At 39.3% G+C, this 15,413-nt stretch overlaps 1 protein-coding gene across 1 annotated transcript in view; it reads right to left on the bottom strand.

Annotated features, from left to right (window-relative positions):
* dpf1 (double PHD fingers 1) overlaps positions 1-10,271 on the bottom strand; it is a 50,058-nt gene extending 39,787 nt beyond the window's left edge. The window contains 2 exon segments of the mRNA XM_063016419.1: positions 10,152-10,199; positions 10,201-10,271. Of these exon segments, the coding sequence (XP_062872489.1) occupies positions 10,152-10,199; positions 10,201-10,271 (119 nt within the window).
* Positions 10,272-15,413: the final 5,142 nt, after the last annotated feature.

The raw sequence follows: 15,413 nt of genomic DNA, 5'->3' as shown, positions 1-15,413 counted from the left end.
GACCATCTTCAGGAGGGCATCATGGAAATGGCCGGTGGGACTGCTTCATCAGAGTCAACATGAATATTTCTTCCTTTGGCACTTTAATAATGTCTGAGGGCCTACGGAGAGAGTTCATCCACGTAATAACAGCCAAAGTGGAAGAGCCATAAATCTCTTCTGATAGAGCAGAGTTCAGTGCTGCGCATTGCTGTACAGCTCTGAATGCTCAGTCTCACACACACATACACACACATTATGGTTCAACAACACACAAAGAGCCTGAACAAAAATAATGTGTAATGAAATAATTGTTGGTTTAACACTACATATACCATATGGACAAAAGTATATGGACATCTATTTATGTTCTTGTTGGACATCCTATTCCAAAATCATGGGCATTAATTTGTCTTTGGGAATGTGCATCATTTAAGTCAGAAATCATTTGTGAGGTCAAGCAGTGATGTCGGACTAAAAGCTTGCCCCAAAAATGACATCCAAATTCATCCCAAATATGTTTAGTGGGGTTGAGATCAGGCCACTTTGAAGGCCGCTGGAGTTCCTCAGGTACATTAAGTCCATTTCACATAGTGGACCCAGCACATAAATCCATGTTATGCAAGAATTGCCAGTTCTAGCTGGTTCTGAGTTTTCCCTATCTTTGTTTTTTGTCTGAGAACTGAGTTGTTGCAGACAGCCGGAACTGCCTGTTATAATGTGACAACAAGTTTTCAGTTCTGCGCTATCCCTGTTTTATCCACTCTCTCCATTGTGGGCTGTGAAAGTTTTTTACTTTGTTTCCATTATTTTGACCACATTATTCATTTGTTGTGGCCACAGCTTTGTTGTACCTTGCAGGTGCATTAAAGGAATCCCCATTAAAACAACAGGTCTGGCTGTAACACATCAACCCAATAATTATCAGGGTGTCCACATACTTTTAACCATATAGTTTATAAAACACATCCATATAAACACGTCAAATCAGATTTACAGGTCCGTTTCAGCCTCATTGTGTACTTGGATTCGGAAGGAAGGAATCCTGATCCTTATTTAGCATTTTTCCCCACATTTCCCACCAATCTAAAAGTTGCCAACACCCCCTACTGCAGATCTCTTGCTGCACTACCCTCACATTAACCAAAGACATGCCCACATTCGCCGGTTGCATCTTACCCCTCACGAAGAGCCACATTGCACAGAGAAGAACTCTGTAAACACCCCACCGCTAGTGCAGACTTCTTGACCAGACAGCCGAGGTCACAATTGTACAGCAGCAACAAAGGCAAGTTGACCTCCCTCCCTCAGACACAGTCAATCAGGGATTCAGCTCAAGATTTCAGCATTGCTGGGCTTGCACAGTAGTCTGCCACACTACCTAAACGCCCATTTTCTTTTTTAAAAGTGGTCAGATTCTGATAATTATCCTGACCATACTCAACCCCATACTAAACACCCTAAAAGATTTTACTTTAGCGCTTAGCAAATGCTACATCATTCATGTGAAGCCATCTGAAGTTACACGTCACACTTTCAGTCAACACAACTTCTCAGCACTGACTGAACATAACTAGTGTGTCATGTGTGTGTGTGTGTTTGTGTGTGTGTGGGGGGGGTTGTAATAAAGTTTACAACAAGTTTGTCCATCACTGGCACACTGACTGACCCTTAGTTGTGTAGGCAACTTTGAAGAAATAGGTCAAAGAGCTAAAAATACCTCTCACTCTCTCTCTGATCATGCTAAAGACAAAGAAATTTCTGTCCCCCACACAACTGACCACAAAAGCCCTTGTGGCCCAGAGGATTAAATGTAATTACGAATACACAAGGTTCTTAAAGTCCAGTAGCATGGACAGAGCCCTGTCCTTAATTCAACTGAACACATTTGCTGTGAATTGTGTGTCAAAGTGTGATGTCCAACCAGTTTGTGCTCAGATGTTTACATACTTTTGGTTATATAGTGTACATTTTAATTGGACTGCTTACAAACACCTCAAAGACAGATATTCCTGACTCACCTAATGATGGGGCTGGTGTTTAGCAGCTAAAAATATAATCTATAGATGAACGTAGGTGTAAATTGGTACTTATGCCAGTCGTGCATTTTGCCAGACCTTTGAGCAAAATGGAAAGTCATGTTTAAAATTACAACCCTGTCAGGGTCACTGTGAGTCCGGCAACTCCCAGAAACCCGTAGCACTAGACTGGGAACCAATTTATTGCATTGCAATGTAGATGTAATGTTTGTGGGATATGGGAGAAAACCAGAACACCCAAAGGAAACCCACTCAGTCAGTGGATAAATATAAGGACAGTGACCAAACTCCCAAGGATTCATGTTCCTGTATGACACCCACAGTAAACATTACCTTTACCACTGATAGAAAATATGTTGAAGTGGTGGGCAGCCTTTGCGTTGGATCAATTACCAGCAATTAATGCAGCAGTCAAGAAATCTGAACAGACACTTCCAGATTATGGTCTTCTCAGTGGTTCTTTATAGATGTGAAAGCTGGACTGTGGGTCAGGAGGAACATCAGTGCCTTTGAACTGGTGCTGGCAAAGACTTTTGAGAGTGTCTTGGATGGCAAAGAACACCAGCTTTCATATGAAGTGCTGATGACCAAACTGGAGACATTATGAGAAGAAAAATTCCTTGGACAAAGACAACTATGATTGGAAGAGTTTATGGTAAAAAAGAAAGAGGATGGTCAGCAACAAAATGAATGGATACTTTTAGAGGAACAATAAAGACCCAAAGAGAAGATGTTCTGGAGAAATAATGTCTATGTGGTCGCCAGGAGTCTAAACTGTCCTGATGGCACTTTATAATGATAATAATGATAATACAACATAGTGAAAGACCAAAAATATGGGGACATCCCACATAATTATTGAGTTCAGTTGTATCAGCACACCCACTGCTTTCAGATGTATAAAATATATTAATTTCAATATTGATCAATATTCAACTAAGTTTTTATCTGATTTGAGATAAAATGCAATTTAGGCAATGCCAAAATTCTATGACCCTACATTAGATAGAAAAGATCAATCATGACTTCTGAACGTGTGGATTTCTCTCTCTTTACTGGTCTAAAGTGTAAACTGAATAACCTTGGCATCATTTCTATGATATAATAAATAATAATTTTCTACAGTTACTTCATGACCATGATAAACTGAAGTCAACTGTGGACTTAAATTAAATGACCAAATTGATGTGGACATATAACCCTGACCTTGTTGGACATTGCATTCCACAAGCATGGGCATTAACACGTAGGCATTCCAGCTAGTCTTTAGTCAGGTCTGGTTTGAAATTAACGTTCCAGTACATCCTAAAGATATTTAACAATGTTGAAGTCGGGGCTCTGTGCAGACCGCAGGAGGTCCTCCATACCCAACTCGTCAAACCATTTATGGACCTCACGTTTTCCAAGGTAAATTTGCAAATGTAAAGCAGATTAGAAAATAATAATTGTAATAATATGTGCAACAGTTAGGACAGGAACCAGTCAAATTCCTAATAATACTTGTTTATGCTCTAGGTATTTACTATTATTTGGACTTGGTCTGGACTTATTAGACAACCTTTAGACTTTGACTTAGATTTTGAGATAAATGTTATGAAGTAAAAGGGTCGGGGCAAATGCAGAAATCCCAAATATAAAGATGAGGCTTGAGTGCACTTAATGCTGGGCTCTCTTATGAAGTTAAAATTCATTTAATTTAATTTCCTCAAATCTGTCAGACAAATTAGGATAAATGTCAGTAGACACTATACCGATGCTGATAGAGTGCAGGAGCACTGTGCATTAAAGTAGGGGTGCTAGTATTATATTCTTTCCAGGGTCTGGTGGGACCACCTGTCTACTCAGGTATCACCACCACCCCCACAAACACACCTTTACACCTTAAACTGCAAAAACAAGCAGAATCGCAAAGACATCAAGAGATCAACGTTGAAGAAATCTCTAGAAAGGCTTTCAATTTTGGGAAAATGGGTCTGTTAATGCATGATCAGGCACCCACTCAGGAGCCAGCTAATTATAATCTTCACAAATTACAAATGAATCAGTTACATTTTTAATCAGAAGAAGAATTAAAATTTAATTCATGAAACCACATCAAAAAATCTGAAACACTATATAAAAGCAGACGCCCCTCCAAAAAACTGAGTTCAAATGTTTTAGCCAGGCCTATTTAAAATGAGTGTTTAATAACCAAATATATTTTATGCTTACAAATATCAATTTGGAAAAGGTTCATTCCTGTTCCAGCATGACTGTGCCCTTGTACACAAAGCGAGCTCCATAAAGACATTGCTTGATGACTTTGGTGGGAAAAACTGCCCTGACCTAGGTCATTTGAACAGCTTCAGAGTGAATTGAAATGTCAAGTCAATTGCAAGCCAGGCCTAAAAAATGCACTTTAGCTTGAATGGGAACAAACGCAGATTCCAAAATATTGTGGCAACATATTATCGATCGTGGTCATGTGTCTACGTCATATAGTGCATATTAAACATTATGTTATAGGAATTACTTTAGAAATGTTTTCTCAGTCATTTCTTGCCCATGACAAGATTTAACACAATTGTAGTTCTACAATTACTGACTGTAGTCCATCTGTTTCTCTACATACTTTGTTAGCCCCCTTTCACCCTGTTCTTCCATGGTCAGGACTCTCCCAGAACCACTAAAGTAGGTATTATTTGGGTGGTAGGTCATTCTGAAGTGACACTGACATGGTGGTGGTGCGTTAGTGTGTGTTGTGCTGGTATGAGTGGATCAGACACAGCAGCGCTGATGGAGTTTTTAAACACCTCACTGTCACTGCTGGACTGAGAATAGTCCACCAACCAAAAATATCCAGCCAACAGCGCCCCGTGGGCAGCGTCCTGTGACCACTGATGAAGGTCTAGAAGATGACCAACTCAAACATCAGCAATAGATGAGCGATCGTCTCCGACTTTACATCTACAAGGTGGACCAATTAGGTAGGAGTGTCTAATAGAGTGGACAGTGAGTGGAAACTCCAGCAGCGCTGCTGTGTCTGATCCACTCATACCAGCACAACACACACTAATACACCACTACCATGTCATAGTCACTGCAGAGCTGAGAATGATCCACCACCTAAATAATACCTGTTCTGTAGTGGTCCTGTGGGGGTCCTGACTATTAAGGAACAGGGTGAAAGCAGGCTAAAAAGGTATGTAGAGAAATAGATGGACTACAGTCAATAACTAAAACTACAAAGTGCTTCTATATGGTAAGTGGAGCTGATAAAATACACAGTGAGTGTAGAAACAAGGAGGTGGTTTTAATGTTACGGCTGATCAGTGTAGAATGAAGCTGATCAGTAAAAAAAAACTGGAAATCTTTTCTGCACCTTTATCAGTTATAAATCCAAATATATGGAACTTATAAACATTCTGTTTTGGCGGGTCAAAAGAGCCACGTAATCAAAGATCTTATTAAAAATTTACTTTATGATAATGGACACTCAAGCAACTAAAATCCATGACATGCAACAACCACTAATATGTATAAATCAAACATCATTGGATTATAGGGATGTAACGATGCACCACAAGACAGTTAAAAATCGATTCACATGTGTAACGATTCATGTATAATGAATCGATATTCACTTTAAACAGCAGAGGGCACTGGCGCCATTCACCTTGCCTGGTTGATGTCACTACAGGGTTGCCAGGTTCAGCCAAATTTATTTATGTGAGGATACTTTTTTATTTGTATTATTTATTTATTTTATTTAATGTGGGATTTATTTCATTTCAGTTTTTTTTACACAAAAAGGAAAATGGGCAGCATTGTTTTGCATAGTTTGTACCTACCTCAGAAATAAAAGGAAATTCATTATTTAGATAAATAAAAGATAAGCACAAATACAGTGTTTTATTTTATTTATTTTTTAAAGAGAAATAATAAAAGGAATCTTTGTCTTAATTTTTCTTCAATTTAATTTTGTTTAAAAAATCGGGGAAAAATCGAGTGTATCGTTACATCCCTATTGGATTATTATTAAAATCTCTGTCATTGAGTCTCTGGAATATGTGGGTCAACCACCAAAAATCCAACATATTTATAAATATTTCCGTTAAAATAATCTCTTACAGTAGCTCTGAATATAAACTTAATCACAGAAATGTGGTAGCTCTGTCTGTACAGCACAGATGGGGGCTTGGGTGGCAAGGCGGCCTTTTACACTGTCGCCTGGCCAAAGCTACGGATTGGCAAGTGTTTTCCTGTCTTGTGCCCAGTGTTTTCCAGTAAAACCGAACCCACCACGACCCTGACCAGGATAAAGCGATTGATAAAATGGGAAAAAATAATAATAAAATGAATAAAATATTAAATGTGCCTTAATTTTTACACATTCAACGTTTTATGTTTTTCCCTGAATATTTTTCTTTCCTATTATTTAATTAATTGTGGATTAAAATGTGCATCTCTTATCATTCACATAAAGTTTGACTAAGGGCATCTAAATGCTTGCATGAAATATTTAAAATAAATCTAATAAAGGTAAAAGTGCATAACAGCCAATTTCGCAGGATAAATGTGCACCAGGCAACCCGTGTTGCATTATTACAATTCCTATTTCTAAATCATACATTTATTAAGCTGTACAGGTTAAGCTGGTTATATATCTATATCTATCTTTCTATCTACCTATAGATATATATACAGTATATATACAGTATATATATATATATGATATACAGTATATTAAAGTAAAGACAGAGACGATCGCTCATCTATCACTGCTGTTTGAGTTGATCATCTTCTAGACCTTCATCAGTGGTCACAGGACGCTGCCCACGGGGCGCTGTTGGCTGGATATTTTTGGTTGGTGGACTATTCTCAGTCCAGCAGGGACAGTGAGGTGTTTAAAAACTCCATCAGCATTGCTGTGTCTGATCCACTCATACCAGCACAACACACACTAACACACCACCACCATGTCAGTGTCACTGCAGTGTCACCCACCACCCAAATAATACCTACTGTAGTGGTCCTGGGAGAGTCCTGACCATGGAAGAACAGGGTGAAAGGGGGCTAACAAAGTATGTAGAGAAACAGATGGACTACAGTCAGTAATTGTAGAACTACAATTGTGTTAAATCTTGTCATGGGCAAGAAATGACTGAGAAAACATTTCTAAAGTAATTCCTATTAGCATAATGTTTAATATGTATTTGTATTTGACACACTGGTGGTTCAAGAAATGTGGGATTTCGCACCACTACAGGGTTCCTGTCTATGATGAGTTTGGTATGTTCTCCTTGTCTCCTTGTCCACATGGATTTCAAATCCTGCTTACCAGTCTATTTCTGTATTTACCTTTAAGATTTTGAGCCCATGTTGACATGACTACTGTAAATCTTCACTTCCAATCTTTCACAGTCTTAAAGGTTTTCTATAGGAATCAGGTCTGGTGACAGGCCATTAAGGTGACAAAGTGCCTCATCATGTTGGAAACTGCCATCACGTGACAAATAAATTGTAGCCATAAAAAGATGCACATGGTCAGCAACAATACTCAGATACGCTGTGCTATTCAAACAGTGCTTGATTGGAATTAGGGGCCTGGTGAGACGTTTCACAACCCAACTCCACCAGCCTAAACTTTTGAAACAAAGCAGGCTGGGCTAAAATCTGACCTTTCCATTTGTGTGGTGCAAACACACCAATCTATTTTGGTGAGCATGTGCCCACTGTAGCCTCAGAGTTTTATCGTGGACTGATAGGAATTGAATCAGATGTAACTTTAAGCACTTGAGGCTTTGTTCGTTGTGATGCTTTTCTGGTCACCAAGGGTGTAAAGAATGGCTGTTTGATTCACCATAGCTTTTCTGAAATCCCTATCTAGTCAGGCTATTCTTGTATTAAGGTGTTTAGACCTGCAGAACTGCCGCTCACTGGATAGATTTTTGCATCATATTGTATAAACTGTAAAGCCTGTTAAATCCCAAAAGATTTACAGTGGTACCTTGTGACTCAGCGTAACTGAACTCAAAATCTTTGAAACTCAACGCCCTTCGTCGAGAAATTTGTACCTTTAAACTCAACGTTTCCCTTAAACTCAACCTGTTCAGTTTGTTTTTTTAAAATGTATTTATTTAATTTCAAATTAACAATAAAAAGCCACGTTGTTTAGAGCTCGACTTGAGCAGTGCGGTAATACGTCATCAAAGTGTGCATATGAGACGAAACTGCATTTGTGTGGAATAACCGTCAGATTCACTGTTTCACTTTTAAACTTGTGTTATAGCTCGGGGTTCTGGGAAATTGTAAGAATCAGCTTTCTATTTCAGTGTTTCTATATTAGATTTGTGTTATTTTCAGTCTATAAGTGTCAAAAACAACCCCATTTTTTTACGTATGCCTAAAATATATGTCCACACATCCATGAAACGCATTAACAGGTTTCTCATACATCCTTATGGAAAAAAAAATCTTGAAACTCAACGCCAGTCCCAGAACCAATTGACGTTGAGTTTCAAGGTACCACTGTACTAGTGTGACACCATCAGCCATAACATTAAACCATCTCCTTGTTTCTACACTCACTGTCCATTTTGTCAGCTCTACTTACCATATAGAAGCACATTGTAGTTCCACAATTACTGACTGTACTCCATCTGTTTCTCTACATACCTTTTAAGCCTGCATTCAACCTGTTGTTCAATGGTCAGGACCCCCACAGGACCATCACAGAGCAGGTATTATTTAGGGGGTGGATCATGCTCAGCACTGCAGTGACACTGACATGGTGGTGGTGTGTTAGTGTGTGTTGTGCTGGTATGAGTAGATCAGACACAGCAACGCTGCTGGAGTTTGTAAACACTTGGACTGAAAATAGTCCACCAATCAAACATATCCAGCCAACAGCGCCCTGTGGGCAGCGTCCTGTGACCGCTGATGATGTTCTAGAAGATTACCAACTCAAACAGTGGCAACAGATGAGCGATCGTCTCCGACTTTACATCTACAAGGTGGACCAGCTAGGTAGGAGTGTCTAATAGAGTGGACAGTGAGTGGACACGGTATTTAAAAACTCCAGCAGCACTGCTGTGTCTGATCCACTCATACCAGCACATCACACAATCACTATGTCAGAGTCAGTGCAGTGCTGAGAATGATCCACCACCCAAATAATACCTGCTCTGTAGTGGTCCTGTGGGGGTCCTGACCATTGAAGAACAGGGTGAAAGCAGGTTAAAAAGTATGTAGAGAAACAGATGGTAAGTGGAGCTGATAAAATGGCCAGTGTGTGTAGAAACCAGGAGGTGGTTTTAATGTTATGGCTGATCGGTGTAAATGGGCAGGTGTAGCCTACAGGTGCGCCTAATAAACTGGCCGGTTGGTGTACATGTAAATAGGAGGTTATGTCTCGTCAGGGTCCAGATAAATAAAGCGATCGCACTTGGCACTCAGCCCATAAGCGGGCGCGCTGAATTCAACCCTAGCAGCTCCGCACAAAGGAATCTAACGGGAACTTAACGGAATGTTGCGCCGGTACCACGGATCCTTAAAATGTAAGCCAAACTGTTCAGATACCAGAAGTCGTATGAAGTTAATCAACACATGGTTTATATCTCTTATGTTATCCGTGCAGTTACCCGTGCGTATTTGACACATCAGGATTTAGGGTGACGGTCCTAGAATGAAGCCCTAGAATGAAGCGAGCGCGCATATCAATTAATTCTGCGCTTCTGTCCAGTGCGCACAGGTAAAATACACTATAGACTATCAAAAGCAAACCAGGGCAAATAATCCTTTTTTTTTTTGGATCTGGGATACCCGATCTTCCCAAGTTCACATCGATCAATGTATTGACTCGCCGGGTCACGTAAATTCCTTCATATCGCCTATCAAACAGCACCGAGATTCTCCATCCAGCGCGCAGCATCATCTATTTATTTTAATATTTACAGCATCTCAAAATAACCTGACCTGAGTTATAAATCCATTCGATTAATATTTATAAAAGATCATGACCTAAATCCATGCATCCTAGTAATGCAAAGGCTACTTTTTAACGATGTTTAAACCGATTCTTATAACAATCCCAAAAAAGCCTTAATTCTCCCCAAATAAATAACAATAAAAACGCGGATTTTTGGTACTTACGATTTCAGAGGGTTTTGCACTGCAGTGGCCATTTTTGACACAGAATGCTACAATGGAAGAGCTGCAGATCCCCGGTATTGTACATAAAGCTTCTAATGTAAGCAGCTATTTCAATTTCATTCATTCTCTGGGGCTGCGGCTGCAGCGGGCAGCCAATAGGAGCGCCGCATGGTCCGACAGAGGCTCACGGGAATTGTAGTCTTTACGGAGAGCTCTATTTAAGCGTAGCATAGGTGTATACTACAACAACCAGCATGTACCACGGCTTACATTCTACCAGTCCCGCCTTGAAGCAAACTGTAAAGTCAAGGTTGGATTGCTCTGCATGACTGTAGGTTCTTAAGAATCGACTGCACATTCCGTTCTCTGTTATTTGTTTAGGCCTATTCTGGTTGTGCTCATGGTGTTATCTTTGCAGGATGCTTACTACCTTCTGCATTAAATGTACACCATATTGCCAAAAGTATTCGCTCACCTGCCTTCACACATATAAACTTGAGTTCATCCTGAAGCACTTTGTAGTTCTACAATTACTGACTGTAGTCCATCTGTTTCACCCTGTTCTTCAATGGTCAGGATACCCCTCAGAGGACCACCACAGAGCAGGTATTATTTGGGTGGGTGTGTTAGTGTGTGTTCTGCTGGTATGAGTGGATCAGGCACAGCAGCGCTGCTGGAGTTTTGAAATACCGTGTCCACTCACTGTCCACTCCTACCTAGTTGCTCCACCTTGTAGATGTAAAGTCAGAGACGATCGCTCATCTATTGCTGCTGTTTGAGTCGGTCATCTTCTGGACCTTCATCAGTGGTCACAGGACGCTGCCCACGGGGCGCTGTTGGCTGGATGTTTTTTGGTTGGTGGACTATTCTCAGTCCAGCAGTGACAGTGAGGTGTTTAAAAACTCCAGCAGCGCTGCTGTGTCTGATCCACACTAACACACCACCACCATGTCAGTGTCACTGCAGTGTTGAGAATCATCCACCACCTAAATAATACCTGCTCTGTGGTGGGTGGTCCTGTTTTTCAGGATGAACTCAAGTTCATATGCGTGTGAAGGCAGGCGAGCGAATACTTTTGGCAATATAGTGTACCTTTGATGTGATCACTGCAGAATACCTTGTCGTGAGGAGAGTAAAAACAATACAATATTTTAGGACTACATTTGTCTTATTGTGGACTGATAAACATGTTCTTCAAAATGCATTTGTAGTCTTTTTTTGTTGTGACTAGGGCAGGGTTCAACGGAACAAACCTTTTCTCCAGTGTTATTACATAGAACACCTGATTTTTGGAGAAATCTTTACCCCAAAGGTTCACATTTTTTTCAATCTGGACTGTGAATGAAAAACAAGTACCTTGCAGCTATACCAGCCTCCACTCTTCTGGCTACAATCCAATTGAACATCTCTGGAATAAATTGGAATGGTTTTGGTTGTGACATAGACCTTCTCATCCGGCATTAGTGCCTGACCTCCCTAGTGCTCTTAATAAACACAAATTTCCACATACAAGCAAATATCTTATAGTTGTTGTGTAAGAGGGAACTCCATGTAGGGACAGCCCATGGCTTTGGAATTGGATGTCCAACAAGTTCATGGTCAGGTGTCCTTATACTTTTGCATTTTTTTTTATGCCAGAAAAGAGAAAAAGAAATGGAGGCAACATGGGGGGTCTGCCTGTTTTTCTTCTTTTTGCCATGTTGCATATACAGTCAGCTTTAAATTGCGGGATTCGATGGCACCACCTGGAGCACACATCTGGAGTAGCATAATATGCCGATATGTGTTGATTGGATCATAGGATCTCCAGGGGCCTGCAGACCTTTTCGGCTGTGGTTACGGCCTGGAGTTTGATATGTTCTCCTAGTGGCTTTGTGCGTTTTCTCTAAGATATTCTAACTTACCTCTCAAACCATTGGCAATATGTTGATTGCCTATAGGTGTAAGTGATTAAATCAAAATAAAGTGTTTGCCAGAAAAGAGTAAATTAATGAATTGGCTTAAATTTAGGTATAAATAACAATCATGTTGTTGTTATTTACCATTAACTTAAAAAAGCTTGTTACATTCATTACCCAGATATATGTAGTCCCAGTGTATACCCAAATACATGTAGGGTGGAGTAGTATCAGAATGTGCAGCCAAGATTCGGGGGCCCATGGCAATGTGACTTTAGTCAAGGTCTAAATAAAAGTCCCCTGGACTCTTGTGCTAGGTGGCATCCACAATATTTGCTACACCACATCTTATTCAAGACTAAATATACACACTCTTTGATGTAACTGGGACTGAGAACAAAATAAATCTCCTCAGGGTCAGGGTCATGATTGTTAATGGTAACCTTCCAATTTTCCTTTAAGTAAACACTGGAAAATTGGCAAAGTTTATCTGGACACAAGTTTGTTGTAGAGATACATTTCATCACTCATCCAAGTGACTTCTTCAGTCTGAGCTGGCAGTTGATTTGCATAACGACCGGGTATTGGTGGGCCGGTGGATGAGTGACAGAACGTATCTCTACAACAAACTTGTGTCCAGATAAACTGATTCAACTTTGTGGATTTGTGTACCTGGATTATTGAGCATGCATCAAGAGGCTGGAAAATTGGGTTTATTGCAGAGCCTAACACTAGAGACAATGTAGTGTAACCATTCCAGCCATCACTATATTTTTGGGGTGGTAAAATGAACCACATGTACTCATGGGGAAAACCTCCCTTTCTTCTTGCCAGGGGTAAGGATCAGTACCAGATCTTTAGTCCTCAAGGCCCTGGAGCTGTTTTGCGTCAGTGCTGCCTGCTAAAACACTATACTAGATAAAAAAAATATTTAAAATTTCAAGAACCCAGATTGAAGAGGTCTGAAACCCCATGGAAACATGTGTATTACTTGAAGAAACTACAATCAAAGCAGGTTTTCTGTTTGCTAGTATTTGTCATCATGCACACTATGTTGTAATGCAGTGTACACTTGACCCACATGCCACCTCATGTTTATCTGGTGATTAAGCCCTACGTCTGTGATTAATACATGGTCGTGTACTAGTTATAGAAGTCCAAGGATGCAAGTGAATTCTATATGAATAACATTGGACATTTAAAAAGCCGTTTTTAACATGTTTTCTATATATACTATTTGCTAATATGAACGCTGCATGTAACGTTTCTGTCCAGCAGGTGGAGCAAGAGAGCAAAGAAACTTCAAGCTACGTTTGTGGATTTATTTTCCATCGAATAAACGCATAAAGTAGCATAAACTTTTTTAAGTGGTTAAAATGCAATTTTATAATTATTTATAATTTATTTTACCAACCAAATACTGAAAATAAAAGCATATTATACAACATGTTAGCCAGGTGGCCATTATGGGGGTTCCTGACTGAATAAGTAGCCTAAGATAGTGAAAAGATGATGCTAATTTTTATTTTTTCATTATTTCATTTCTTATAGAATTCTTGCTTAAATTGGTCAAAAACTCTGTTATATGGTACGTTCTCCCAACAAAATGCTCCCAGGGCACCTTCGGGCTGGGGTGCTCCCAGGGCACATTCGGGCTGGGGTGCTCCAAGGGCATATTCGGGCTGGGGTGCTCCCACATTACATACCACAACTCTTATACTGACACTGTCACTTTTTATTACATAATAAAAACAGATTTTTATTAATAACTTGTTCTGGAACAATATGACAAATACTATAAAAGGTATTAAAGTTATTTTAAAAAATCTGTTTTTATTATGTAATAAAGGGTAAAGGTGTCAGTACAAGAGTTGTAGTATGTAATGTGGGTTACACTTGATAAAATTCAACTTGTTTTAGAGCAATTTGATGAATACTTTAAAAGCTATTGAAGTTATTAATAAAAATCTGTTTTTATTATTTATTAAAAGGTAAAAGTGTCAGTATAAGAGTTGTAGTATGTAATGTGGGTTACACTTGATAAAATATAACTTGTTTTTGAGCATCATGACGAATACTTTAAAAGCTATTGAGCACTCAAACAAGAGATTATATTTAAATATAAAATACAGTACACGGTAGGTCTGTCACTTTACCTTCTGCTTAAGATCAATCAATCTTTTGACCTTGAGCAAAAACTCCCTCTGCAGCAGTAACATCTTCTGTTTTACCCGATCTCACAAAAGAACTCACTCTCCTTTAGCTGCCAGTTTGCATTTTGCTAAACTAGTACTTCTTTGCACACTTCTCATGTCATGCATTCTGCTTCCCAAGGATCCCGACCGAGACAAAAACACAGATTTTTTTTCTATAATTCGTCAGTATTCATTTGTGTTTAGGCATTTTTTAAGAGAAGTGCGAGAAGGTGGGATCTAAAAAGAAAGAGGATTTAGGTCCTAAAAAGAAGAACGTATGGTCTTAACTGCTAGTAAACATCTTTTGTAATCCAGTTACAACCTTATAATGGGGTATTGTACCTAGATTCATCCACGTGGTAGCTTCATTAGGAGATTAGCATCTGATAAAATCCTTATTGTTGGTCCTCAATGTATGGCCATGTGCCACTTGCACCTCTTGACATGGTAAATACCTAGTATTACTGAAAAACAGTAATACATTTTTACTACAAACATCATTTCCAGAGAATTTGGAACAGTATGGAAAATGCTTCATAGAAAATGCAGTGTGGAGCTGAAGTCCACTGAACCATTGAAAAAAAAGCCTGAAATTCTGCTTACAAAATAATCAATAAGTGTCTTCTGTCATTTATTGATTATTTTTGTTGTTTAGAGAAAAGGTGGTGTAACAGTAGTAAACATGCTCCTCTTTCAACTTTTTGGAACAATTGTACCAACTTTCCTGAAACCAGTGTTCTTTATTCTTTAATGGACTGGGTTGAACCAGTGACCAAAAGAGTGTCTTATAGTGTCTTCAGGTATGCCTTCAACAAACAATGTCTGCTGCCCAACAATTAAGCCATATAATAAATACCAATAATTGTTTTACAAGACAGCTGACAAATATGATACATTTTATAGGACCAGGTGCACCCTATGGTGCCAAAGCAGTTCTTTATAAATGCTGCTTAAATTATTCATGGTTGAATGTTCACCAGCACTCGACACCTTTAAGTTCTAATATTTTGTTCGCCCCTAAAAGTACCATTCTTAGATGTAAGCTGGTAAAATGTACTAAGTAATCCTCAAGCTAAATAAGGCTTTGCATTAGGTGTTTAGTTAGGGTTTGAGTAATCTGCAATGCTTCATTGTCGTAATTATGAGTTTTCGAACTAACCGACTTATTT

This window comes from Trichomycterus rosablanca, chromosome 20 (assembly GCF_030014385.1).
Source record: "Trichomycterus rosablanca isolate fTriRos1 chromosome 20, fTriRos1.hap1, whole genome shotgun sequence".
Lineage (NCBI taxonomy): Eukaryota > Metazoa > Chordata > Actinopteri > Siluriformes > Trichomycteridae > Trichomycterus > Trichomycterus rosablanca.
This window is presented reverse-complemented; position numbering and strand designations above follow the sequence as displayed.